Source organism: Hippopotamus amphibius, chromosome 8 (assembly GCF_030028045.1).
Source record: "Hippopotamus amphibius kiboko isolate mHipAmp2 chromosome 8, mHipAmp2.hap2, whole genome shotgun sequence".
Classification (NCBI taxonomy): Eukaryota; Metazoa; Chordata; class Mammalia; order Artiodactyla; family Hippopotamidae; genus Hippopotamus; species Hippopotamus amphibius.
In genome coordinates, this window is record NC_080193.1 from 147,030,778 (window position 1) to 147,058,176 (window position 27,399).

The following is a 27,399-nucleotide window of genomic DNA, read 5'->3' on the forward strand; positions in this document are numbered from 1 at the left end:
AACTGAGGACACATAGGCCGCAGCGCCCACCGTCACGATCTCCACACGGCAATTCAGATTCAAAATGTTTCTTTCTGGGCTCTAACTTTCCAAGTACACGCTAGCGACCAGGATTTACTGTTACAGCCAGAAAAATATGTTGTCTTTGGCTGCTGGCTGTAACTTTGAAACCTCAGAACAATGCAGAGTGCTTCAAAGTAACACATTTGTGCACGAGGCAGGCCTCCAGACGTCAGGAAGGGGACAGAACGGAAGAGAAAGAAATCCTGTCAGGAAAGATAAACGTCTGAAGAGGAGGCAAAGGGCCCAGTAATTGTCCGGCCCTGCCGGTGCCTGTCCCCGTCGCCTGGGGCGGTCAAGGCCCCGGGCCTGCTCTCTGTCCCACATGGGCCGCAGGCGGGAGGCCCCTGGCCACCGCCGGGCAGGGGAGCCCTGGCGCCTCCCTTGGCCGACGGCCTCTGGGCGCCGCAGGGGCCACGACGTCCCGAACCTGGGGCGCGAGCCACGCAGGCTGCCCCCAGCCCGTCACCACCCTGCTGGCACCCGGCCGGCAGGTCCGCGCCTGTGGTGAGTGGTTTATGGCGGACGAGAGGAAAACCAGCTACGGTTTACGGCCTCGGTGAAGCGCCTGTGAGGCCAGCTGCTGGGTCAAGGCCAGGGTGGGAGGCGGGTCGGGACGCCCTGGGGTCTCCAGCTCCGCACAGGGGTGTGGGCAGTCGGGGTGGTGGAGGCCCTGCATCGCCACGCGGCCCCTGGAGCTGCGCGGCGAGGAGGAGGTGGGGTCTCCCCCACGTCACCGGATGCCCTCCCCCACGTCACGGAATCCTCCCACCTGTGGAAACGTCAACGGGAAGGGAGGGCGCCCCGCCCCCAACAGCGCCTGGACCCCAGGGCCCTGCCCTCCTCCCACCTCTGACCCTCCCCAGGGCAGGTGGGGGCATCACTGGGCGCCCCCGCCCTCCTCCAGGACCCCCTCCCCACCCTAGCCAGACCCTGGGTGGCAGACGGAGTGCAGACCTGCCCCCGGGGATGCCCCTGAGGCCCCCAGCTCCAATCTCTCTCTCCAGAGCTTGCCCTGGGCCCAGCCTCGCAGGCCAGGGCTGTGCCCGCTGCCACCCGCTGCCACCTGCTGCCCGTCCTCAGGGCCTCAGGGCTCACATCAGCCTCAGGTCCCAGCTCTGAGACGGGGGGGGGGGGTAGGGAGCCCCCCTGCAGGACTCCCCTCCCCCACCTGCCTCTGGTGGCCTCTCCCAGGAGCTGTGCAGCCTGGCAGAGGGACCGCCTTGGCCAAGGGCCAGGCCAGCCTGTGCCGGGCGCCCACCGCTCTCCTCCAGTGCCCAGAACCCCCTCCACGAGAACTCAGCCACGAGGTGGGTGGGGGTGGGCGCAGGGTGATGGCCGCGGAGACGGGCTCCTCTCTGCCAGTGTGGGTGCCGTGACTGGCACGTCGGGGGCACGCAGTATTTGTTGAGTGTGGGGCTGCGGGCTCTGCCATGCACCCCAGTGGGCACTCACCCGGGCAGGCCACCTGCAGGCCCGCCGAGCCTCAGGGGCCCAGGGCTGCCAAGGGGCACGCGGCCCGGACAGCCGCGTCCCCGCGTCCGTCCCCCCAGGCATCTCCCGGGGCCCGCCTTCTCCAGCCTCACAGGCCAGTCCTTGCCTTCTAACCCTGGAGGACATTTGGGAGACCTTCACACCCCGTTTGGTGAGGCTGGGCGCCTCCAGGTGCCTCCTAACTGGCCCGCCTCTGCCTCCTGCCCAGTGTCCCAGCTGCTGCCAGCACTGTCCCTCTGGGGAGAGATGGGTCACATCGGGCTCCCACCTTAGTGCCCACTGTGCCCTGTGCCCGCGGGACAAAGCTCCACCTCCTTGGCCCTGTTCTGGCTCAGGTCCTGGCTCTGGGCCCCTGGAGGACAACGCTGTCCCCACAACACGCCCCAAATGCGGAGCTTTCAAAACACCCCTTCCTGCCGGCCCCGCAACTCTGCTTCCAGGCATCCAGGACAAGAAATGATCAGAAATGTACAATTTAGCTCAATGGTGAAAAAATGCAAACTTCAGAACACAGTGACATAAATAACCATAAAACACCCATTGACTGGAACGTGGTGCAGACACCAAACTGCTGCTGAGAACGTCTTGACGGTCCGGTGCGCGGCCGACGCTAAGGCACAGACGGCAGAAACAGAAAGGGCTCACGTTCCCGCCCGGCCGCGCCCCGCCTGAGCCCCGCCCCTCTTCTCTCCTGCTGTGGGAGAGAAAGGCATCTAACAGTGAGCCAGAGGACGACTCTTTCCTGCAAAATGTTAACATTTCTTCTATATTTTCCAGAACTTTTCAAATGGACACATATGTGTTTTATGACTAGGTTACCCTGGGATGGGGGCACCGGCACAGCAGGTCCCCCCCCAGGAGGCCGAGGAACCAAGGGCAGAGTGAAGGTGAAGCCACGACGCCTAAATGTGCGTGTCCTGGGCTGCAAATCACTGCAAACGGCGCGGCTCAAGAGCAAGACAACACAGGCCTTGAGAGCAGGTGTCCACAGTGGGTCTGGGGCTCTACCACAGAAGGGTGTCGGCAGGGCTGGTTCCCTCTGGAGGCTTGGGGGGGGGGGGCGTGGAATCAGCTCCTAGCAGCCGCCTGCGTCCCTTGGCTTGGGGCCCCTCCTCCGCCTGCAAAGCCAGTGGCGTAGCATGTCTCCAGCCCAGCTTCTCTGGGGCCCTGTTACACAGCCTTCCCCCCTGGGCCAACCCCCCGCCCTCACAGGACCAGCCAGGGTGCCCTCCTCCCCTCAGGACCCTGAGCTTAATCCCATCCGTATGGTCCCCATGGCTGTGCGAGGTCACACAGCTCAGGGGTCAGGATGAGGACATCTTTGGGGGCTGTCAGTCAGCCAGCACACTGGAAGAAGGCCAGGACGGGCAGGAAACTCCAGCTCCCCTGGTGAAAGAGCAGCGCCCCCCCCCAAGCCTGGGAAACACAACTGATGGAGCGGCTGCGGGAGACTCTGGTGTGGGGGAGGCCAGAGAGGGCGGCGTCTGCGGAAGGAATGGTGTCTCTGCAGTAAACAGACTTCCGAGCTGCAGGCTGCGCTGAGGAATTCCTCCAGAACATAGAGCCCAGGAAAACACAGTCCCGAGACGTGGAGGAGAGATGCCACAGTCCTACTGCCCCTTCCAGGAGGAGACCAAAGAGGAGGGAGGGGGCAGGGGAGGCACCCCCCCGACACGAGCTGGGGAAAGCGTCCCCAAAACTGAAGATAAATGCAGACTTTCGGGTTAGAAAATCTTGACCTGACACATGGGAGTAAAACGTCAGAGCTCTAAAGATAAAGGCAGATGTCGAAGATGGAGAGGGGTGTGCGAATTGGATGGTGTGCCCCCCAGATAGGTCACAGTCCTAACCCCCGAAACCTGTGAGTGACTTTATTTGGACATGGAGACTTTGCAGATGTGATCAAGTTAGGACGAGGTCACACTGATGTCCTGAGTCCAGTGACTGGTGTCCTCACAGAAGAGGGGGACCCGAGGGGCCCTGTGCTGAGCTGGCAGTGGGGCAGCAACGCGGCTCCAGGCTGAGCAGCTGGCACCAGACGGGGGAGCCTGGGACAGACCCTGCCCCACAGCCTGCAGGGGCGCAGCCCCACCCCACCTGGAATTTCAGACTTCCAGCCTCCAGAACTGGGACGGAACAGGTGTCTGTCGTTCTCGGTCACCAGGTTTGTGGTGCTTGGTGACAGCAGCCACAGGACATTAAGGGTGGAGTGCGGGAAGGGACCTGGGGCGGGGGAGGTTACGCGGGGGACCAAGAACAAGAAGCAGGGGCACAGGTACACCTGGAGCGTGACGACAGCGCAGGGGTGCTTCGAGGTCCGCCCCAAGCTGCAGTCCTCCAAGCACAGCAGTGGATTTCAGGGCATTTTCAAACACATGGGCACTCAGGGAGCGTGCTCTGAAAGAGAACAGGGGCGAGAGGATGCATGAGGCAGGGGCTCGGGCCCTGAGAGAGGCTCCCGCGTCCCCCCCGATTTTAACCAGAAGGCGAGTCTGGCCCCTGCCCCAGCGAGCACAGCCGTCCGCCCAGCCACGCTCGGGAACAAACAGACCACACCCGCCACGGCTCGTGGCAGCCGAGGTTTCTTTCTCACGCAGGCGGTGTGTCCCCCCACCCGGCTCCCCCACGGCTCCACGCACACGCGGTCCTGGTCCAGCGTTGCTCCTGCAGCCTGGCGGGAGGAGAGCCCTCTCTGGACAGAGCTGTCCTGCGGCAGAGGGAAGAGCAAGAAGGCAGAGACACGCTGGCCTCCAGCTCCTGCTCGGAGGTGGCCCTCGTCACGGCTCACGAGTCGCAGGCCGAGGCCAGCCGTCCAGGGACAGGCGAGTGTCCCCATCCCCCCGCCCCTAGAGGCGAGTGTTGCGACGGTGATAACACCCAGTCCCTGCGGAAGGGGTCAGGGATGGGCCCCGCGATTGGGCGCAGGTGGCCGTGAGGGGTCTGACCTTCCCCACCTGCCACCGACAGGCCCCCGGACAAAATGAGCTCAGACCCTCTTTACTGGAGGAACTGGGCCTGCGAGATCCCAGCCGCGGGAACACGGGGGATGGCGAGGCCTGGCGGAGGGGGTAAAGGAGGTGCCACCTCCTGACCGGGGGTCCTGGCCCCTTTTCCTCCACTCTGCTTCAAAACGCCACCAGCCAGACAGGGACACCACCCCACCCAAGCAGGAGACCGAGGAACCGTCTTAGGGGACGCAAAACTGCCCAGGAAGAGGACCTCCTTTTGGGGACCCCAAGAAAGAGCCCGACCCGTCACCATGCTCTGCTTGGACCCCACAAGGAGCTGCTGAACCTTCCTGTCCATGTGGAAGGACAGCCAGGGAATGCCATCCCCGCCCCCAAAGGGAAGGGACAAACGCTATAGACTAGGCGATACAGACGAGCTGGAAAAATGGGGACAAGCAGGCAGCCTGGGGACGCCAGCCACCGAAAAGCCCCTTGAAATCACAACCCCAGAGAGATAAGATACTGTGTCCACAAAACAGAGACCAGAGTACTCTGTTAAGACAACAATCAGGGAGTAAGGAAGAGGCCTCAGAATCCAATAGAAAGGCCAGAGGCAGATGAAGGCCCCTCCTTACCCGCGGGTGGGGGCGGGGCCCGCGTGGCCGGGGCAGGAAGACGGAGGGGAGGCCTCCGGGCGGCAGCGACGGCGGACACATCTGGAAAAGGGATTGATAACTATTTGCAGGGCCGTAAAGTGTGTGTGGGACATTGGTCCCCAGCACACAGAGGCGGTGAGACAGGAGGCAGCTCCACCTCCAGGCGGGAAGTGCGTCTCATCGGCTCCGCCGCGAACACTGTTTACACAGCTGCGGCCAAGGCCAATGGTGATGTGGTCACCCTGGGAGGACAGAGGACGTGAGGCGGGTGGAGAGACTCGATCCTCTACTACTGCAGAGGGAGGGGGGGCTGTCGTCTTCAGTCTTGAAGATTACAGAGCACTATTGCACCCGTTTGATCTGTGTTGTGTGTGTCTTTAAGATGGGGGGATAAGACCAGCCCACAATGTCGTGGTCCTGATGGAGTCCCTGGGGAGTGGAGGGGCCGTGGGGTCAGGGCCCAAGGACGCCCGGGAGCTTCATGGGAAGAGCATCTGGATCTACGCGTAGTTAACCCTGGGTGCTTGGACACACCCGTGGCGAACTTCAGGGTGTGTGCGGAAGGGTCCCTCTAGAAAATCAGAGCTGTGAGCACGGCTTCAAACCTTTACAGAGAGGTGACCCCTCCACCAATCCACTGGAATGAAGGACTTGGAAATTTTGAAAAGAAAGATAGAGGCCTTTCTCGCCTTCTGAGATGGTCCACACTCTGTCTGTGGAGTGTGTTTCTCTCTAAATAAATCCACTTCTTACCTACCCCTCTGTCTCTCACTGAATTCTTTCTGCGATGAGACATCAAGAACCTGAGCCTTGGGCTTCCTAGGTGGCGCAGGGGTTAAGAATCCGCCTGACAATGCAGAGGTCACGGGTGCGATCCCAGCTCCAGGAAGATCCCACATGCCACGGAGCAACGAAGCCCGTGTGCCAAAATTAAAAAAAAAAAAAGAACCTGAGCCTCAGTAAGTCCAGACCCCAGTTTGTGGCCAGGAATTATAAGCAGAAGCCCTCAGAACTCCAATCGGAAGTCCCACCCGCAGAGCGGACGCACTACCCAGGACCCTTCCCAACTGGGCCTCCAGATTGCTGTCACCCAGGACTTCCTAGCTGCTCTTTGGATCTGGAATGGTCAAGAATCTGCCTGCCAGGACTTCCTAGATGGCGCAGTGGTTAAGAATCCACCTGCCAATGCAGGGGACACAGGTTCGAGCCCTGCTCTGGGAAGATTCCACATGCCGCAGGACAATTAAGCCCGTGCGCCACAACTATTGAGCCTGTGCTCTAGAGCCTGTGAGCCACAACTAGTGAGCCCGTGAGCCGCAACTATTGAAGCCCACATGCCTAGAGCCCATGCTCCACAACAAGAGAAGCCACTACAATGAGGAGCCTGCACACCACAATGAAGAGTAGCCCCCGCTCTCAGCAACTAGAGAAAGCCCGTGTGCAGCAATGAAGACCCAACACAGCCAATAAGTAAATAAAATAAATTAATTAATTAAAAAAAAGTTATTTGTTTAAAAAAAAAAAAAGAATCTGCCTGTCAATGCAGGGGACACAGGTTCGAGCCCTGGTCCAGGCAGATCCCACCTGCCACGGAGCAACTAAGCCTGTGTGCCACAACCACTGAGCCCAAGTGCTGCAACTACTGAAGCTTGCACACCTAGAGCCCATGCTCCGCAGCAAGAGAAGCCACTGCAATAAAAAGCCCACGTACTGCAGCGAAGAGTAGCCCCTGTTCACAACTAGGGAAAGCCCATGCAGCAACGAAGACCCGACACAGCCAGTAATAACTAAATAAACAAATAAATAAATTTAAAAAAAGAAAGATAGAGAGGCCAACCAGAAATAAACCCACACACCTATGGACAACTAATCTTTGACAAAAGAGGCAAGATTATACAATGGAGAAAAGACAGTCTCTTCAGCAAGCGGTGTTGGGAAAGCAGGAGAGCTACGTGTAAATCAATAATTAGAACACTCCCTCACACCATGCACAGAAAGAAGCTCAAAATGGCTTAAAGACAAATATAAGACAGGACACCATAAAACTCCTAGAAGAGAACTTAGGCAAAACATTCTCTGACATAAATTCTACCAATGTTTTCTTAGGTCAGTCTCCTAAGGCAATAGAAATAAAAGCAAAAATAAACAAATGGTACCTAATCAAGCGTATAAGCTTTTGCAAAGCAAAGGAAACCATAAACAAAACAAAAAGACAACCTACAGACTGGGAGAAAATATTTGCAAATGATGTAACCAATAAGGGCTTAATCTCCAAAATATACAAACAGCTCCTACAACTCAATATCCAAAAAAACAAACAACCCAATCGAAAAATGGGCAGCAGACCTAAATAGACATTTCTCCAGAGAAGACATACAGATGACCAAGAGGCACAAGAAAAGATGCTCAACACTGCTAATCATTGGAGAAATGCACATCAAAACTACAGCGAGGTGCCACCTCAGGCTGGTCAGAATGGCTGTCATTAAAAAGTCTGCAAACAATAAACGCTGGAGAGGGTGTGGAGAAAAGGGAACCCTCCTGCACTGTTGGTGGGAATGTAAGTCGGTGCAGCCACTATGGAACATGGTATGGAGGTTTCTCAAAAAACTAAAAATAGAGCTCCCATGTAATCCAGCATTTCCATTCCTGGGCATATACCCAGACAAAACTACAATTCAAAAAGATACATGCACCCCAACGTTCATTGCAGCACTATTTACAATAGCCAAGACATGGAAGCAACCTAAACGTGCATTGACAGATGAATGGTTAAAGAAGATGTGGCACATGTATACAATGAAATATTACTCAGCCATTCAAAAAAATGAAATAATGCCATTTGCAGCAACGTGGATGGACCTAGAGCTTATCACACTAAGTGAAGTCAGTCAGAAAGAGAAAGAAATATCCTATGATATTGCTGATATGTGGAATCTAAAATATGACACAAAATAACTTATCTATGAAACAGAAACAGGTTCACAGACAGAGAACAGACTTGCGGTTGCCAAGGGAGCGGGATGGGGGAGGGACGTATTAGGAGTTTGGGAATAGCAGATGCAAAATACGTAGGATGGGTAAACAGCAAGGCCCTACTGTACAGCACAGGGAACTGTATTCAATATTCCGTGATGAATCAGAATAGAAAAGAATATGAAAAAGAATATCTACCTGTATAGCTGATTCACTTTGCTGTACAGCAGAAATTAACACACCATTGTTAATTTTAAAAGCAAATTTTAAAATTAAATTTTAAAAGAAAAGATAGAGGGACCAAGAGGTAGGTGTGGGGCTGGGGAGGGGTGTGTGAGGCTAGTTCCTCATCCTGCATGGACGGGCCCTGGCTGAGGAATGCAGCGGTGAAAAGCAGCGTCCCTCAGAGCAGGCGGTGGGATGAGCCCTGATTTGGAAACTGCCTGCCTAGGGGGTGGTCCCGAGATAGCGGCTTTCCATGGAAAGCTCCTAAGAACCGCTGGATTCTTTCAATCATGGACATGCATAATTTTGGTTAAAATGCACAACAAATGCGTACAGGTGGAAATCACTGTGCCAGGTGTCAACACCGATAATAATGTAGCGGGAAGGGCACGGGATGAAGCCGGGGCCGGTCTGAGACACACAGCCTCAGACCTGACTTCGGCCTTGGGTTTAAAGTCCTAGAGAAGCACAGGTCTCTCCAGCAGGAAACGCTGGACCCACTGGCAGCCCGATTTGGGGAAGAAAAAGAACGTCTTTTTAACACTCACAAAAATGGATTTTAAAAAGCACACCAGCAGGCCAGGAACAAAGCCTGGGCAGCAGGCTTAGGAGCGCGGGGTGGGCAGGGCCGGGCCCACGCGTTCTGAAGCCGCTAAGAATGGAGGCTTGAAGGGACAGCCTGGGGGAAGCGTTTGCTGTCAAAGGATTAATACCCAGAATATAAAGAATACGGACAAACCAATGAGAAAAAGAAGTCACGCTGCAGAAAACGAGCACGTCCTCTGCAGGGACCACCAGCTGGGAAGGTGCGTGGCCCCACCGGCTCCTGCTGACGGATGGGCGATGCCCCCCCGTTCACCGCTCAGATGGACACGATGTCACTTTATAACACCCAGGGTGCGGCCAGAGGGGCAGGCGATGGTGGCAGGCGGGATGTGGCTGGACCAGGGGGTCCAGGACGTGAGGCCGCACCAGCCTGGAGCCCACCCTTCCAGCCGCCACGGGACCAGGCGGGGGCTCAAAGCCGGGCACGTGGACCCTTTCCCGGCCGCTCTGTCCTCCGTCGTGCGGGCTCCCAGGTTGTTTATCTCGCTCTCGTCCAAGTTTATACAAAACCCTGCTGCCTGGGCTCTGATTCCCCGGGAAGAGTGAGCTTCTGGTGAAAGATAAGCGGGGAGGGGCCGGGCCCGGGAGAGCGCTGGGCACAGGCGGCCGACAGCCCCCCAGCCCTCCGCCCCCGGAGCTCGGAGGTGCTGCCTCTGTCCCCCAGGCCCCCTCTGGACGTCCGTCCCCGCCGGACCGCCAGGCCACTGGAAGAGCGGGGAACCGACAGAGCCCCCCCCCAGGGGCCCGTGCCCCCGCCTCTGCGCACACAGCTCTGCCGAGGGGACAGGGAGGGTCACGGGCCCCCGTGGCACCAGTGGGACCCCTCCCTGCGGTGAGTTGAGGTGCAGCTCCCACCTCTTACTCCCGGGGGTGGGGGCCGCAGAAGCCCGAGGGGAGACCCTGCGTGTCACCCCCGAGGCTGCCCCGGGCACTCTGATCTGCGGGCACCTCGCCGGCGCCTGGGCCGAGCGGCGAGGGGTACGACGGACGGCCACACGAGAACGTCATTAGCTCCCGCTCCTGGGATTCTCTAAACATCTCCAGGGGTCAAGGACACCATACATTTTGGGTCAGGATCCCGCGTCTCCCCCGCTGCTTCAGCTTCCACCGACGCAGAGGGGCTGGTGCTTGGCGAGGCCGGCGCCCTCCTCCGTCTTCTCTGAGGCTCTGACGTCCCTCCAGGAGGTGAGAGCTTACGTCCCTGTCCTGTCGAGACTGGCTTTCTGCTCGTCCCATCGCAATGTCCTCGCTGACGGCCTGGCAGACACCCCGGCCCTCAGGAGGGAAGGGCCAGGCGGGCTCGGGGTTTAGAACAAACCCGCCCCCCACAGAGCAGGTGACTCGGGGGACCCACTGCAAGGGGCGGGGCCACAGTCGCAGCAGCCCCCGCTGTCCACTGCATCCACACGCGTGCTCAGCACAGGCGCCCGCCCAGGGGCCCGGGAGAGCCTGCGAAGAGGAGGGAGGCCGAGGCGGAGGGCTGCCCAGAGGGAAGCAGAACACACCAAAAAATGATACATATGAACGCCTACCGTCAGGGATGGTTTGGACTCCCGAGAGGGCAGACGGGAGTGTGCGAGGGGAAGAGTGTATCACATCCCCGGGGGCCCACCTTGTTCTCAGCTGCCCCTGGAGGGACCTGCAGGGCACAGAGGGGTGGGAAGATTTTAGCTGAGGTGAAAGGAGAGGCAGGGGCGGGAGGGGGCCTGTCTGAGGAAGGGACACGTGAGCAGCGCTGTGACCACCTAGGGAAGAAGGAGCAGCCCGTGCAAAGGCCCTGCAGCACAAGTGTGTGTGTTTGGTGTCTGAGGATCAGCAATCAGCCCCAGGAACAGGCAGGGGCGGGGCCCTGCGCTGCTGTGTCTGGTTGGTTTTGAAAGGACACTGTCCCCGTGCACAGGCTGGACTGGAGAGGTGGCGGCGGTGGTGGCCTGCGCCGCGGTGCTAGCAGCAGAGGAGGCAGAAGTGGCTCTTGGGATACATTGTGAAGGGAGAAGGAAGAGGCTGTGCTGAAGGCTGGCCCTGCGGGCCCCTGGCTCCCTGGACACAGGAGGGGCCCAGTGAGCCAATAAACCATGCAGGCTGCTCACAAGGGGGTGCAAGGCTCAGACCCACCAGGAAGCCAGCCTCCTGCCAAGAGCCTCGCTGGAGCCCAGAGCAAGCCCTGCGGGCCAGAGGCGCCACGTGCAGCCCCACACGTCCACACCCGTCCACTCCGGCTGCTCGGGCCCCTCCAGGGCCAGGCTCGGGAGAGGCCCGCACAGGCTCCGGAGGTGGCTGCGGACAGGGTGTTCCAGGGGCCTGGGCGTTTGCTCTGGGGGGGGGACAGCACCCCCTGCGCCTGTCCCTCTACGCGGCCCAACGCGGACCAGGCAGGAGCCCCGTCCACGTCGAGCTAGATCCTGCCACTCACTTTCTGAATCTGGTGTCACTGGGTTATGGACTCCTCTGCTCCCCAAACTGACCCAGACAGTGGACTTGAGCAGGTTTTGATGGAAAGCCAACAGCCTCCCCCCGGCCCCCCCACAGGGGCCTGCGAGCCCCACCCTCCCCCCCGCACCCTGCTCAGAGCCACGTGTGGAGACCAGGCCCGAGAGCTCGGCAGCTGCCTGTCTCCAGCCACAGCTGGTTCAGAGGTGGGCACGAGACAGAGGCGGCTGGCCCCAGGGCATCCCAGGAGCTCCCTGGAAAGACTGGCTTTTTCTCCACTGGGAAAGACTGAACTTGTGTGGTGTAGACAGGGAGCTGTGGGCCTCCTCTGCAATCACTCAGGGACAAAGGAGCACAGACAGACCCACAGAAAGAAAGAGAGACCCCTGGATCCAGCCATGCCTGAAACCAGTGCCTCCCTGGACAATTTAGTCACATAAATCAGCAAAGCTCCCTGTGCTCAAGCCAGTTTGGGCTGGTGTTGGCACTCAGAAGGCTCCTCAGCAACCAGGGGCCCACTGAGTCAAGAGCAGTGCAGGCAGAGGGGTCGGACCAAAGACAAGGGCAGAGAGCAGGAGACCTGCAGAGGGGCTGGGGGCGGGGACTGGGTCCACCAGTTCAGCCTCCGCCAGTCCTCGGGGGACAGCAGGGTCTCAGCTGACTCCAGCCTGACCCAGGCTCTCTGAGGTCTGGATTAGAGCCTACGGTCTGGGTACCCCAGATGGGCTTGACCTCCCCGTTATATAGCACTTGGGCTGTTTCCCGTTCCTCATGGTCCTCGGGATCCGTAGTGAATATCCCAAGACATGGCTTTGAGCCGGTCTAAAATGCCCGGGGTGGGACTTCGCTGGTGGCGCAGTGGATAAGACTCTGCTCCCAACGCAGGGGCCCGGGCTCGATCCCTGGTCAGGGAACTAGATGCCACACACATGCTGCAGCTGGGCGCTCACAAGCTTCAATCAAGGAGCCCTTGTGCTGCAACTAAGACCCAGCGCAACCAAATAAATAAATATCTTAAAAAGTTCTATTCAGAAAAGTAATAGTAAAATAAAATGTCTGGGGAGAGGTCTACTGGTTCAGGCATGACTGGATCCAGGCCCGGCAGCCCCGTACGAAAGGGGCCGTGCTAAACAGACACATCTGTCACTCCCACGTCAGGGCCCGTGAGTCTTTCCACACCCATCCATGCTCCCCAGGAGAAAGGAAGTAGAAAACGGGATCCTGGGACGTCCCTGGGGGCGCCGTGGGTAAGAATCCACCTGCCAACGCAGGGGACACGGGTTTGATCCCTGGTCTGGGAAGATCCCACATGCCGCAGAGCAACGAAGCCCGTGCGCCACAGCTACTGAAGCCCTCACACCTAGAGCCCGTGCTCCGCAACAAGTGAAGCCACTGCAATGTGCAGCCTGCACACCACAACAAAGACTAGCCCCCACTCGCCGCAACTAGAGAAAGCCCACGCGCAGCAACGAACACCCAGCACAGCCAAAAATAAATAAATAAACAAATAAATTTATTTATTATAAAAAAAAGAAGGAAAATGGGATCCTATTTTGTATAGGAGGAAACAGGCTGTGAGTAGGGCGGGAAACTGCCTGAGGCCACACAGCAGGGGAGCAGAGGTTCTTCTCCTGTGGGAGGCACATTCCACGGGCCCAGGGACGGGGGTGGGGGGTGGGGGGAGGTGGCAGGGGGTGGGGGGGGTGGGGTGGGGTGGGGTGGTGGTCACAATCTGCCTGTGCCCAGTCCCGCACCGACTCCTTTAGCACGTCCCTTTCCCATCCTGAGCTTCCATATTTCCATCTATAAAATACAGGGAATCCCAAACCTTAGTGCTCTTCAGAAATGCTAGAAGCAGACTCTATCCTGCTCCAGACTCTGCATTAAAGACTGCACTAAAATGCACACTCACGTTTTAGAGCTTTTCTGAAAAAACAGCTAACAATTACTGAGCAATTATTACATGACAAGCACTTTTACACATGGATTAATGAATTCAGTCCACAAAATGTGGGTATTACTATTTCTCTGTGCGACAGATGGGGAGGCCAAGGCAGACGGAGGTTCAATAGCTTCCTGACAGGTGTCAGTATCAACGTTATGTTGGCCTCACAAAATGAGATGGGAAATATTCCCTCATTCTTTCTTCTCTGTGCCGGTTTGCGTAAGGTCGGAGATATTTCTTCAACTGTTTAAAGGAATTCCTCAATGAAATCATCTGATCCTAGAATTTTCTTTGTGGGAAGATTTTAAATTAGGAATCAAATTTATTTAATTGTTTTAGGACTACCTAGATTTTCTATTGCTTCTAGTGTCAGTTTTGGTAAATTGTTTCATTTAAATTTCAAATTACTGTCATAAAATTGTTCATACTATCCTCTTATTACCTTTTTAATGTTTGTAGTATCTGAGATGATGTCCTGTTTTTCATTCCTGACACTGGAACTTGTGTTTTATTTTTTTTGTTCATTCTTTCCAGCAGTTTAATCCATTCTATTAATTTCTTCAAGAACCGACTTTTGGGACCTCCCTGGTGGTCCAGTGGTAAAGAATCCATCTTCCAATGCAGGGGACTCAGATTGGATCCCTGGTCAGGGAATTAAGATCCCACATGCTGCAGGGCAACTAAGCCAGTGTGCCACAACTATTAAGCCTGCACGCCTCAACTAGAGAGGCCGTGTGCCACAAAGTACAGAGCCCATGTGCTCTGGAGCCCGTGCACCACAAATAGAGAAGAGAAAACCTGCACACCACAACTGGAGAGAAGCCCATGTGCCACAACTAAGACCTGACACAGCCAAAAATAAAAAAAAATAAACAAAAAAAAAATCATAAAAAAAACCTCTTAAAGAAACAACTTTTGGCTTGGTTGATTTTCCCTGATTTTTACTTTGTTTCATTAATTTCTGCTTTTATTTTTATTTCCTCTCAACTTTGGGTTTAATTTGTTGTTCTTTTTCTAGCTTCTTGAGTTGGAGCTTAGAGCATTAATTTTCAACCTTTCTTCTAAAGCTATAAATTCTCCTCAAAGCACTGCTTTACCTGCATCCCACAGCATTTGATATATTTTCACTGTTGTTCACTACAACTTCCCTTGTGATTTACTATTTGACCTATTGATTATTTAGAAGTGTGATATTTAATTTCCAAGTACTTGGAGGCTTTCTGGTAGTTTTCCTGTTTTTGAGTTTTAGTTTAATTCAGAGAGACACACTTGTATGATTTCAATCCTTTGAAATTTGTTGAGACTTTACAGCCCAGGATAAGGTCTATTTTGTTTAACATCCTACATGCACATGGAAGGAATATGCATTCAACAGCTACTGGATGAAGTGTTGTATATATGTGAATTAAGGCAAGTGAGTTCATCCTGTTGTTTGAACTGTGATGTTGATTCAAGGATAGGGAAATAGGGACTTCCTTGGTGGTCCAGTGGTTAAGACTCTGTGCTTCCAATATAGGAGGCACGAGTGCCATCCCTGGTCAGGGAACAAAGATCCCATATGTCAAAAAAAAAAAAAAAAAAAAAAGGAAGAAGAAAAAGAAAAAGAAAAAGAAAAGAAAAGAAAGAAAAAGAAATAGACTAAGTGGGATAGAAAAGAGTCCAGAACAGATCCTCACATATACAGTCACTTGGTTTATAACAGGGACTCTTCTCCAGCTCAGTGGAAAGATGATGGATCTTTCTATAAACGGTGATGGTCTACTGGGTATCCATAGGAAAAAATGAGCTCTGAGCCTCTACCACAATATTCATAAGACAACTGGTGATCCATCATCGATCTAAATGTGAATGCTTAAACAATTAAGCTTCTAAAAGAAAACGCGGGAGAATATGCTAATGAAAAAGCACTACCCATGAGAAAAGACGGATAAATTGGACTTCATTGAGAAACCTCCTGTTCACTATAAGCAACAGTAAACTACAGAATGGCAAAAGATACCCGCAGCATCTTCCAATCCAGGGCAGACCCAAGCATCCACCTACAACACCAAGCCATGTGTTGAGACAAGGGTCACAGCACCCAGAATACAGAAAGAACCTCCAGGAATCAACAAGATAACGAGGCCGGGTGTGACCCCAGGCGGCTGCGGCCAGAGCTCGGTCCTAATCCCTGGGCCCGCGGGGGGTAGCTCCCGCGCCGAGGCCCTCCTACCGCGCACGCCGGGAACTCGCTCGGTCCTCCTTAAGCGGGGAGGCGGTGGGGAGGCTCCGGCCGTGGCTCCGCCCCGGGGTTGCCTTCCCTTATAAGGCAAAGCCCCAAGCCTCGCCTCTCGCCGGCGGAGAGTCGCGCTGTGCTGCGCGCGCTCCCCTCGCCCCCGACGGCGCCGCCGGAGCCCCCGAGGCCCCGCGCCCCCCGCGCCCCAGCCCCGCTCAGGCGTGGACAGGGCGGGCGCCAGGGCGGGGCGCGCCGCCTGGCCGGTGTGAACGCAAGGATCCCGGCCGGCGGAGACGGCGGCCGGCAGAGCCTGAGGCCAGCACTGCTGCCCGGCCCCCGCGCCCGAGACATGCGGCGGGAGAGGTGAGCGGGGCGGGCGGCGCCGTGGGAGCAGCGAGGCCGTGGACACACGGCGAGGTCGGCGAGACGCGGAGGCGGGGGGGGTGCCCGGACGCCGCGGGGGGTGGGGGGGCAGGTCGGGCCGGGCCCCCCGCCCACACCGCCGCCGCCCGCGCACTCGTCTTCGGGCGCGGGCGCGGCGGCCCCAGAGCCAATCGCCATTTCCCCGAGGTCCTGCCTGTCCTCGGCAGCCGCGGGGACCTGTGTGATGGAGTTGGGCATCTAAAAGAACGTGACACCGCGCTTTTAAAGATCTGGGGCAGTGAACGCTCACCCGCAGCTGGCCCAAGCCCTTCCCCAGAGCCGCGCCGGCCCGGCCTCCCTGGGCGCCCGGCCTCCCTGTGCGTCCGGCCTCCCTGTGCGCCCCGGCCTCCCTGTGCGCCCCCTCCCCGCCCCGCCGCCCGGCCTCCCTGTGCGCCCGGCCTCCCTGTGCGCCCCCGCCTCCCTGTGCGCCCGGCCTCCCTGTGCGCCCCCTCCCCGCGCCCGTCGCCTGGCCTCCCTGTGCGCCCGGCCTCCCTGTGCGCCCCCTCCCCGACCGCCGCCCGGCCTCTTCGCGCGGGCGACCTCCCCCCCGCCGGCCGGGCCGCGGCGGCGCGGCCGGCCCGTCTGAGCGCCCTCTGCCCGCAGGTGCGGCGCCCCCCGCCTGCGTCCCCGCCATGGAGGTGCTGCGGCGCTCCTCCGTCTTCGCCGCCGAGATCATGGACGCCTTTGAGCGCTCGCCCACCGACAAGGAGCTGGTGGCCCAGGCCAGGGCTCTCGGCCGGGAGTTCGTGCACGCGCGGCTGCTGCGCGCCGGCCTCGCCTGGAGCGCGCCCGAGCGCGCCGCCCCCGCCCCCGGCGGCCGCCTGGCCGAGGTGTGCGCGGTGCTGCTGCGCCTGGGTGAGTGCGCGCCTCGGCGGGCGGGGTCCCCGGCCTCCCCTCCCGAGCTGGTCGCCTCGGGACACAGCCGTCCCTGCGCGGGCCGGCCCGCTGCCGACCGCGCCGGCACCCGCCCTTGCGGGGCCGCAGTCTCCCTTCTGGGGCAGGGAGGGGGCTGGTCCCGGGGGCCCTGAGTAATCTAGCGCACGGGGTGGGCGCACCCAGATGGGTGCTCGCTCCAGCGCCCCCCGCCTGGTTCCCCCCAGGCTCCCTGTGCACCCCCCAAGACCTCCCCGAATGTGCCTGTGCAGCCGGGATTTCAGACACTCTGGCCATAAAGAATAGAAAGCTCCGGGAAGAATGATGTTTTGGTGGCTAAACTTCCAGAGTGACCCTTGTACTCAGCTGAGCACAAAATCCTTTGTCGGACCACGCGTCCTGATGTTTGTTTTGGAGAACAGGTCCTTGCAGTTACTGGTGAAATCCTGCAGTGGGCTGCTCTTTCCTCTTGATTCCGAGGCGTCCTAGGGCCCCCGGTGGAAATGTAGCGCCAAGATAGCTGAGACCACCATGAGGCTGAGTGGCCAAAAATCCCACCTGGACAGCTTGTGGTATTTTGATTCTGGGGTCACATACAGCCTGACACCTGTCTCCACCTTCTCCAAGGACCCCAGAGAGGGCGGGACCAGCCCAGCTGTCCCAGTCAGGCCACCTCTCTGTGGGGACTAGAGTCGCCCAGCCCTGCCCCATCCCGTGTGACCGTCCACGCCGGGAGTGGGCACGTGGGAGCACAGACGGAGCCCTGACCAGGTGGCTCTCCAGGCAGAGTGGGGAGAGACTGGCCCAGGACCCCGGGTTGGAGGGAGCACCCCATGAAAGGGGGTGTCCGCCTCCTCTCAGGCCGGCACGCGTGTCTGCTTGCCCCTGTTTCGTGTGGACACTGGGGGCAGGGCTGTGTAGACCTGGCCTGCCCCGGAGTGTTGGGGTCGGGGGAGACACACAGATGCCGTGGGGCCATTGCAGAGGCTGCCAGGAGGGTGGTGTCCCTCCTGGGTCTCGGGGGAGGGGAGCAAATGGGGTTTGGGGATCAGCCAGAGGCCCAGAGTGCCTGACTCCCCTGAGGTCAGCGCCCACGCCAGTTCTTCCAGCTGGGCTGTGGGGACAATGCCGGGGGCACATTCCAGAGGGCCCCAGAGAACACGGTGTCTTGACCTCCCGAGAGCCCCTGGAGTGGCCAGAAACAGTCCTGCCTCTGTCCTGGCCTCGGCGGCGACCCTGCCCTCCCCCAGCCTCCATCTCCTTGCCTGCGAGCGGGGGCTCGGGGCTGCCTCTACCTTTGGCCCGCGGTGCCTATTGTTTAAACTTTCTGAAAAGCTCTGCTTCAGGCTCTGCTCATGAGACGGCCGCATCTGTCCCCTCAGCACTGTGACCTCAGACCCGGACAGCCAGGGGTGCTTCCGGCCTGGGCCGGGGGAGCAGAGTGCAGCCAAGGGCCCCGCACTGGCCCTCGCAGGGGCCAGGCCTGCAAGACCCTTCTCCAGCATCCGGCCTCACCATGGCCAGTCCCTGGGGCTCAGTCCCTGCCAGATGGCTAAGGGGACTCCGGAGGGAGATGGCTTGGACCCCCAAAGCGTGCTCATCCTCTGCATCCACCCTTGCAGCTGCTCCGTGTGACCCCCCCACCCCTGGCCTGGAGCCGTCTCCCTGCCCCCAGCATACCCCCAGCCCCTCCCCGGCACAGATGTCCAGCTCCTGGAGTAGCAGCAAACAGGAAGAGGCCTGGGTCGAGTCCCCACGGCCGGTCTCTCTCTGGGCTGGTCCCTGCTAGTGCCTGGGGTCTCTGTATGGGAACGGCCAGGCCAGCCCTGGGAGTTTCCATGCCACCTCCGCCATCACTCCGCCAGCCACGCCTCAGCCCTGCTCCGGTTCCAGATTGTAATTAGATGGAGTGCATCTGGCCCCAGGGGTGACGCGGCGCCCTTATCGCTGGGACCTCTGGTTGGAAGCATGTCCCTGTTTGCTTTGGCTGGAGAGGCGGCTGGGCTGGGGGACGCCCAGTCCGAGGGCTGTGTGGCATTCCCGGCACATCCCTGCCAGCGGCGCTGCAGCGGGCACACACGCAGACAGCCCAGAGAGGGCATCCCTCTGCCAAGTGTGGCCAGACAGCCCTGCTCGGCACCGGGAGCCCAGGCCCGACGCTGGGTGGTGCTGGTGGCCCTGGGCAGTGGCTCCTTTTCCTGGTTCCCTGAATGGTGCTGGGTCCTGAGTGAGGACGCCCCCTGAGGCAGCAGCCAGGCTCCCCATCTGTGTGGGGCTGCTGGCACAGGCCCTGCCCATGTTGGGCCCTGGCCATCTGCCCGCCCGCCCGCCCGCCCAGGCAGCTTGCTGAGCTGTGAGTCACTGATCAGGCACGGCCGATTCCCGCACCACCGGCCCAGCCGGCTCTGCCCTGGGGGGAGGGGACGCAGGCCCCAGAGGCAGGTCTGGGGTGCCCACCGCACCTCCCTGGTCTTGTCCCCAGGGGCTCTGGGGCTGGCGTCACGTGGGTGGGAATGTGACAGGTCGGGGGTCAGGGATCAGGCTGGGATCGGGGTCCCCAGCTGTGGCCACAGGCTGAGGAGTGGGCTGGCCCTGGCCCGTGTGACCACCTCTGACCCACCCGTGTGACCGCGCAGCAGACGAGCTGGAACTGATCCGGCCCAGCGTCTACCGCCATGTGGCTCGCCAGCTGAACATCTCCCTGCAGTCTGAGACCGTGGTGACCGACGCCTTCCTGGCCGTGGCCACCCAGATCTTCTCAGCAGGTAGGCCTGCATGTCCACGCCAGGGAGCCCATGGTGCCAGTGTGGCCAGGGGCTGTGGGTCGGGGCAGGGGCTGCAGTGCTGGGTGGGCTCTTGGGGGAGCCTCCCTGGGTCCAAGGACAGTGGGCCTGCTGAGCAGCCGGCCCAGGCCTCTCGTGCGGTTCTGGGGCTGTGGTGACCAGAAGCCCTGCCCGTCCCCGGCTGCCAGCTGGTGGTGTTGGCTGGAGTGGGGCCGGGCTGTCCTGCCATGGCCTGTGCGTGTCCTGTGCGGCCTGGGCTTCGCAGCGTGGTAGCAGGTCCCAAGCAGCCTGCGTGTGCGCCGCCGGGCTCTTTTACCGTGAGCAGTCGCGGTGTCGCTGTGTCGGAGTCTGGTGGGCAGAGGCAGGTCGCAGAACGGCTTGCATTGTGGGAGGGATGCGCTAGAGGGGGAGGCCCTGACGGGACAGTTCACTGCAGCATCTTTGGAGAGTGGTGACACACCTGGCTGGCCCACAGTCACCTGTGAGTCTCCCAGAGCCTCCGTCTGGGCCCGAGGAGCAGGTGACATCTGCTCCCGCCCCTCCCCCCTCTGCCCTCCCCCCGAGTTCAGCTCCTGCCGCTTCCTGTCTGCACACCTGCCTCCAGGCTCATGGAAGCGATAGGACGCGTCCCCCAAAACCCCCTCTTGTTCCCACATCCCCTCCGGGGAACCCTACAGGCTCCTTGTGGTCCACAGACCTCGTCTCCCCACCTGTGACCTTGTGTCCTGTTCTGGCAGCCCCGCTCCTGTGTCCTGGTCCGTAGCAGGTGCCGGGCACTACCGGCTGTCCAGGTGGCCAAAGCCCCCAGCCCCGTGCAGCACCTGCTCCATCAGCTGGTCTCACAGAGGTTTCCCCAGCACCATCGGGGGGACCCTGTGATGAACGGGACGGCCAGTCCCAGCCCCCAGGGCGGGGGAGCTTGGGGGCCCCAGAGCCCGGGGGCTGCGGGGGCGGCATCCCCGCCGGAGTGGGGTGTGAGTGGCCACGGGGCGTGGAGAGTGGGGAGGGTTTTGGAGCAGACGGGACCCACCTGCGAGGCGGCTCTGGGTCTGTCGATGACCTGCGGTGTGACCTCGGCACACCTCTCGCCCTTCCTCAGCCGCAGGACAGTAACGCAGGGCTTTGGGGCAGGGGGCCCCGGGAGCCACCATCTCTGCCCCGTGGGGGACCCTCCACTCACGGGCAGAAGAAAGGAGGCTGGTGCAGGGGCTGCTGCGTCCTGCCAGAGGCCCCCAGCCCACTCACCCCCGCCCCACTGTCCCCTCCCGAGGAGGCTCCTCCGGACCCGGGAGGGCAGGGCAGCGCGGCGGGGACGCGGGACCACCGGCCGCAGGACCCAGCCTCCCCCAGGGCAGCACCGGGTCAGCACTGACCTCCCTGAACGGCCGCCGTGGCCGGGATGTCACAGGGCAGTGCCAGGGTGGGGGGGCTGGTGGGAGGCTCGGGCCACCCTGGAGCGTCTGACAGTCCTGACCCGGGTCAGGGGTTTGGGGTGGCAGCAGCCCTCGCGGCGACCCGGGCAGGCCCTGGGGGCGGAGGCAGCGGGAGGGGCCCAGGGAGGAAGCGGGCATGGCGGGCATCCTGGGCGGACAGCCGCCCGGGCCCCCCCCCGGGCTCCCGGGCCCGGCCTGACGCCAGCGCATGGGTGGCCGCCTGTGTCTGTCTCCGGGCTGTCGGGCGGGCGGCTGGTTTCCGAGCCCAGGGCTGGCTTTAAAAGGAAGGCTCATCGCTGAGAATGGGAACGTGGCTCCGGCCTGCTGGTGTTTGGGATGGAGCGGGGGGTGGGGGGGGGGACGGGGGCGGCGGCCGGGACGGAGCGGCCACCCCCGCCTGCCCAGCTTGCTCAGTGCTGGGTGGGCCGGAGAGCTGCCCAGGAGGACTCTGGCTTCTGGGAGGACGGGGCGGGGCCTGGGGCAGGGCGGAGAGGGCTGGGGGAGGGGCGGGGAGGACCGTGCGGCCGGGATGCACGGGCACAGGGCACAGGCGCTTCCTTCACTTGTGGAACTCAGTTTAAATCTCGCGATTTCCGTGTGAAACTGGAGCAGGACACACGTCTCTGTGCTCTAGCATCCCTCCCCACCCCAGCTGGCTCTGCTCCTTTTCTGTGGCAGCCTCCACACCCCCACCTGCCCCTGTGGCGCTCTGGGGCGCCTCATGGGCTGTGTGACCTGCGAGTGGTTTCTTAACCTCTCTGGACCTTGGAGCCCCACCTGAACGGGGAGCAGGAGCAGCTCCACAGGGCACAGGGCTGCGGGTCCAGCCCTTCTGCAGCTGACCGGCTCTCAGACCGTCCCCCCGATCAGCGGTCTCTCCCACTCTCCTGCCCGCCCGAGGTCTCCCTTCATCCCTTGCTTATCCCAGCCTACAGGGCCTTGGACCTTTGCCAGCAGGCGAGCTCCGGCCGTCACTGCTTCCAGCCTCGCCCCTCTGCCCACAGCCCCTCCCAGGGAGCGGGGTCTCGCACACGCTGACCCCCCGACTGGGCCCTCCTCCCCCTCGTCCTTCTGGCCAGCCCCCTCACCTGCTCCGGCTGTGGCCGGCGATGTGGGCGGCGCACGGACCTCAGGGCGGGGCTTGGGGAGGCCTCCCCTCGTGGCCAAGCCCCCTGGGAGGCAGAAGCGGGGGTGCTGCTTCTGGCTGTGACTTGGCTGAACGGGCTTCTCCGTTCCCTTCAGTGGAAAAAACTGAAAGTTGGCACGTGTTTTCATTTTTTTCTTCTCATTATGAGAGCAAAATATTTTACCATGGAAAGATCAGAAAATACATGAGATAAAGAACTCTCGGAAATCAGCACTAAAAAGACAACCTCACTTTAAAAAGAGCAAGGGATCTGAATAGACATCTCTTCAAGGAAGATGTACGAACGGCCAGTACGTGCGTGAAAAGTCACTCACCGTCATCAGTCATCAGGGAAACGCACATCAAACCACACGAGGTGCCCCCTCACACCCACCGGGGCGGCCGGGGCAAAACGTCAGAGAGCCTGGCGTGGGTGAGGCTGTGAAGAGTCGGGGCGTACGTGGTGCAGCTGCCGCGGGAAGCCGTCCGCCATCTCTTTCAGTGGTTTGCCTGGTGGAGTCACCACCTGACCCAGCAGTTCTGCTCCTCAGTGTTAACCCGCGAGAGAGGAAGCCCCGTGTCCACGCGAGGGCGGCACGCGAGCGCTCAGAGCCACGCATCCCAACAGCCGGAGGGGCCACAACCCAGGCGTCTGTCTCCTGACGGGCGGTCCCTCCACACGATGGGACGTTACTCAGCCACAAAAGGGACGAGGTGCCGACACCGGGACAACATGGAGGAACCGGGAAAACACTGTGCGCAGTGAACGGAGTCAGACACACAGTGGGACGTACTGTGGGATTCTGCTCACGTGAAATGTCCAGGACAGGTAATCCACAGAGACAGAGGACGTTAGAGGGCGCCGGGGCCTGGGCTGACGGGGGTGGTGCTCATGGGGACAGTGATTTGGGGTGAAAATGTTTCGAAATCGGTAGTGGTGATGGTTGTATGACATTGTCAATATGCTAAAAACACTGGATCTCACACTTTAAAAGGATGAATTTATGGTAGTGAGATTATATCTCCATAAAAAATACCACAGAGAGCTTAAAAAAAACAGGACATACCTGAGCCCCACCTCCCGGAGACCGCCCTGCTGGCACCTTCCAGACCAGGGCTTTCCTCTCCAGGTAAAGCGTGGCCGTCACGTGGAGCGCACCTCTGCACGCAGCACCACAGAACACGTGTTCGCCTTCTCGATCCCCGTCCTCTCACGCTGACCCTTCACCTGCCCTCTGGGCGTGGGGATACCTGCTGGGCACCAAGCCTGGGGGTGCTGAGGGCACAGCCACGAGCAGTACAGAGCTCTCCAGGGCTGGTGCCCCGTGAGCAGCTGCTAAATGGGGAGTAGGGCGTGACGGCAGCGTCGCCAGGACGTGACGCCCTCGTGGCCTGGGTGGCCCTGGGAGGGGGGGGCCTGAGCCGAGCCCTGGGGTGGGGGAGCCCTGCTGGCAGCAGTGGGGCCAGGTGGCAGGAACGGGGGCCTCAGAGGGGCCAGGGCCAGCTCAGGTGGGACTTCAGGCTTGGGTTTACTTTGGGAAGTGACAGGAACAGGAGGGTTTGAGGAGCGACGTGGCCTGATGTACGGGGTTTTAAAATTTTCTTTTAAGTGAGGTGAAATTCACATGACATATGATTAACCATTTATTTATTTTTTGGCCACACCGTGCGGCATGTTGGATCTTCGTTCCCTGACCAGGGCTCAAACCTGCGCCCCTGCCATGGAAGCACAGAGTCCTAACCACTAGACTGCCAGGGAGGCCCCAGTTAACCGTTTCAAGGTGTACAATTCAGTGGCGTTTAGTGCGTCCACAGTATCGTGCAACCACCAGGTCTCCAAGGTTTTTGTCGCAGGACCGTCACTGCCGAGCCCCTCCCACGGCCCCCGGCGAGCATGGTCTGCTTTCTGTCTCCAGGGACCCGACAGCCCTGTGCGTGTCACAGGGATGGCCTCACATGATACGTGGGGCCTCTCCAGTCTGCTGCTCTCACGGAGCGCCATGTTCTCGAGGTTCCTCAGGTTGTGGCCGTCAGGGCTTGCGTCCTCTCTGAGGCTGAACGATAGCCCTCCGCTGTGTGGCTGGACCACACTGTGCTTTTCCATGCAGTTTATTCATCATTTCCACCTTTTGGCGACTGTGAACAGGGGTTTATTCGTGCTGACTTGTGTTCTCATGACAGACCGTCCCAGCTGAGGGGTGCACGTGAGTTGGGGGGCACGCAACCTGTCTGCCTGGGCTGCTTCCTGCAAGGATCGCGACTGGGCGCCCGTGTTTGTGTCCCTTCACGGGTGGTGCCAGGGGCCCTCCAGCTGTCCTTCTCATCACGGTTACTAGGCTGCAGAGTAACACGCACCCTCACATTACCAGCTTGGATTTTTAATCGGATAGACTGTAATTTACACTTTGTGTATCAGTGAGGGTAAGCGTTCTCCATACATCCAGTGCATTAGTGCTTTTTCCTTTGTGAATCAGCTGTTTGTATCCTGTGCTCGTATTTCTTTCCAAAGGTTTCTCTTTTTTACTCATTGATTTATAAAATCTCTTTCTATATTACGGAATCTCATGCGACTGGCCAACACTCTTCCCCAGATTGTCATTCATCTGTCTTTCTTCCCAGGTGGGCTCCATCTCAGTTCTGCCCCCAGTAGCTTGGTGGTCTGGGGAGGGTTGTTCCTCCCAGGACCTCAGCTTCTTTCCATGGAAAACGTCCTGCTGTCTTCGCAGGGCCGTCCGGGGCGCAGACAAGCTGGGGGCAGGTGCGGGTGGAAACTGCTTCCTGTTTATCACATCCCGTGCCAAGTCCCCGAGCTCCCTTGACCCTCTCAGCCCCCTCTTTGTCGAACTGCCTTTCTGCTCTGTCGCTTCCTCCAGCAGACACTGGGCTGGACAGGGTCACCGCCCGGTTCTGGCCCGGGTGTGCACGTGTGTAACAGGGGCTCGAGACATCTCCTCCTAGGAACGACCCGTGAGGGCGGCGGGACTGACCGGCAGCAGATGGTGGCTGGGACGCGCACGGCAGCCCGCTGACCGAGCCCCCCGTCTGGTGGGCAGCTGTGGGTCGAGGCTGCCCCAGGTGCAACCCCAGTCGCCGGCGGAATGGCAGGGACGCGGCTCAGAAAGGCTCAGCCCCTCGTGGGGTCCTGTGGGCTGGCCTCAAGCCGCATCCTGGTAGCCTGTGGTGACCAGCACCCCCTCTCTCCCTGCAGGCATCACGTGGGGCAAGGTCGTGTCCCTGTACTCGGTGGCTGCGGGGCTGGCAGTGGACTGTGTGCGGCAGGCGCAGCCTGCCCTGGTCCACGCCCTCGTCGACTGCCTGGGGGAGTTCGTGCGCAAGACCCTGGCGACCTGGCTGCGGAGGCGCGGCGGATGGGTGAGGGGGTGGGGGCGGCAGGAAGGGGGGTGGTGGTCGAACGTCTGAGCGCTGGCCGCGGTCGGGGTGATGGGGCCGGAGGAGGGACGAGGCCGGGGCTGCCCGGCCCAGGACTGCTCCTGCAGCCCAGCTCCAGTGCTGACCTGTTCCCTGCACTGCCCAGGTCCACCCCCAACTCCAGAGCTAAAACCCACTGCCCCGGCCGCAGGGCTGGTGTCGGAGTCACGTCCCTCCATGTCCCCGATCACCTGCCCGGCCCTGGCCAGGCCTCGGGGGCTTCTGGGCCCCGGGCATGGGAGGCCAGGCCCACCCACAGGAGAGCTGTTTTCTCTTCTGTAAGATGGGTGGTGGGCAGAGGTGTGTGAAGCACACGGGCCGAGGGGACAGAGCTCCCCCGTGGTGTCGGAGCCATGGGTGGAGTCGGGGCAGGCGGGGCTGTGGTCTCATCTGAAGGCGCACTGGGCGGGGAGGCTGTGGCCTCCAGGATGACGCACATGGCTGTGGGCCTCTCCCGTCCCCTCCTTCCGTCCTGTCCTGGAGCCCAGCTGAGCTTGGGAACCGGAGCAGCCAGGATGCGGATTGACACCATGGCCAAAGGTCAGGCTGTTGGGACAATATTTCATTTCTTAGCAGGACTAGAAAGAAATAGGGAAGTAAGGCATGGCCATTCACTGGGCTTCTGGAAAGCTCAGTCCCTGCTTCTGTTCTAAGGGATTTGTCCTTCCCTGACACCCCAGGCTCTGCGGTGTCTGCAGCCGGACGCTGGGGTGTCGGCAGGTGGCCGGGCTGGGTGCTGGCCCGTGGCTGGGAGCCCAGCAGGCTCCCCTCCGTCCCCGCGCACGGCCTGCACCCTCCTGCACTGGAGCCTCCTGTCCAGCTGAACCGGGAGCCTTCTCGATCGAGTGCCTCGCGGACGCCCTCCGTGACTCGGCGGATGCTGGTGGTGGGGGCGGGCTGCACCCTCTCCGCTGCGCTCTGACTGTCCCTCTTCCCTCCCAGACGGACGTGCTCAAGTGCGTGGTCAGCACCGACCCCGGCCTCCGCTCTCACTGGCTCGTGGCCGCACTCTGCAGCTTCGGCCGCTTCCTGAAGGCTGCCTTCTTCATGCTGTTGCCGGAGAGATGAACCGCAGGCCCGGGCGGGGGCCACAGCCTGGCCCCCTGACCCAGGGGGCCCTCGGGCTCGGAAAACATCCCCCTCCACCCCACTCAAGCCGGGAAGACCCTCGGAGCCCTGCGTGCACGCTGGAGAGCCTGCCCTGAGCCCCTCCTCTACAGACCCAGGCCCTCTGGACGGGGAAGTGGGGGGTTTCCTGGGCCTGGAGCTGGGCTTCAGTGCCGACAGGGGGCCCTTCCCCCTCGCTCCCCCTCTCCCAGAACCCCCACTTGTGCCGTTCTTTCTAGAGCCAGAAAGCCAGGGTCATGTCCCAGGCCCCGAAGGAAGGGAGCTGGGAACACCAAGCTCTCACTCGATGCCAGGGCCTGTCTGTCACGGCAGGACATGAGCTGGCCTCCGTCCTCGTGGGCAGGGGGCCCCGGCCGTCAGGCCTGAAGGTGACTCTGGCTTGGCCGAGGCCGGAGGAGCCGCGGGGTCTTACTGACCCGCAAACGGAGCGTCAGGCTCCTGTGGAGGCTGCTCAATCCACTTCTGGAGGGAGAGTGTCCCCTGTGCACTGGGTGGGGGGGTTCTTTGTGTGGCAGGGACCTGTGGACGCAAGAACCCGTGACCGAGAAGGACCGTGTGTGTGTTCGACCCCAATAAAGTTCCGTGGCCGTGGAGGGTGACCGCGTCTGCTCCTTGTGCCTGTTCTCCTGCGGCCGCCGCGGACTGGACA

General features: G+C 60.3%; 1 protein-coding gene across 2 annotated transcripts; it reads left to right on the forward strand.

Moving 5' to 3' along the window:
- The first annotated feature begins 15,667 nt into the window (after window positions 1–15,667).
- Window positions 15,668–27,341, forward strand: BOK (BCL2 family apoptosis regulator BOK). Of its 2 annotated transcripts, none has more exons than XM_057745575.1 (5): window positions 15,668–15,972; window positions 16,582–16,833; window positions 19,488–19,616; window positions 25,402–25,565; window positions 26,565–27,341. In XM_057745575.1, the coding sequence occupies exons 2-5, from the start codon at window positions 16,611–16,613 to the stop codon at window positions 26,688–26,690; spliced, it is 642 nt and encodes a 213-aa protein (XP_057601558.1). In that variant the 5' UTR covers window positions 15,668–15,972; window positions 16,582–16,610; the 3' UTR covers window positions 26,691–27,341. The 2 variants fall into 2 exon arrangements, with proteins under 2 accessions (XP_057601558.1, XP_057601557.1); XM_057745574.1 differs by having other exon boundaries at window positions 15,668–15,918.
- Window positions 27,342–27,399: the final 58 nt, after the last annotated feature.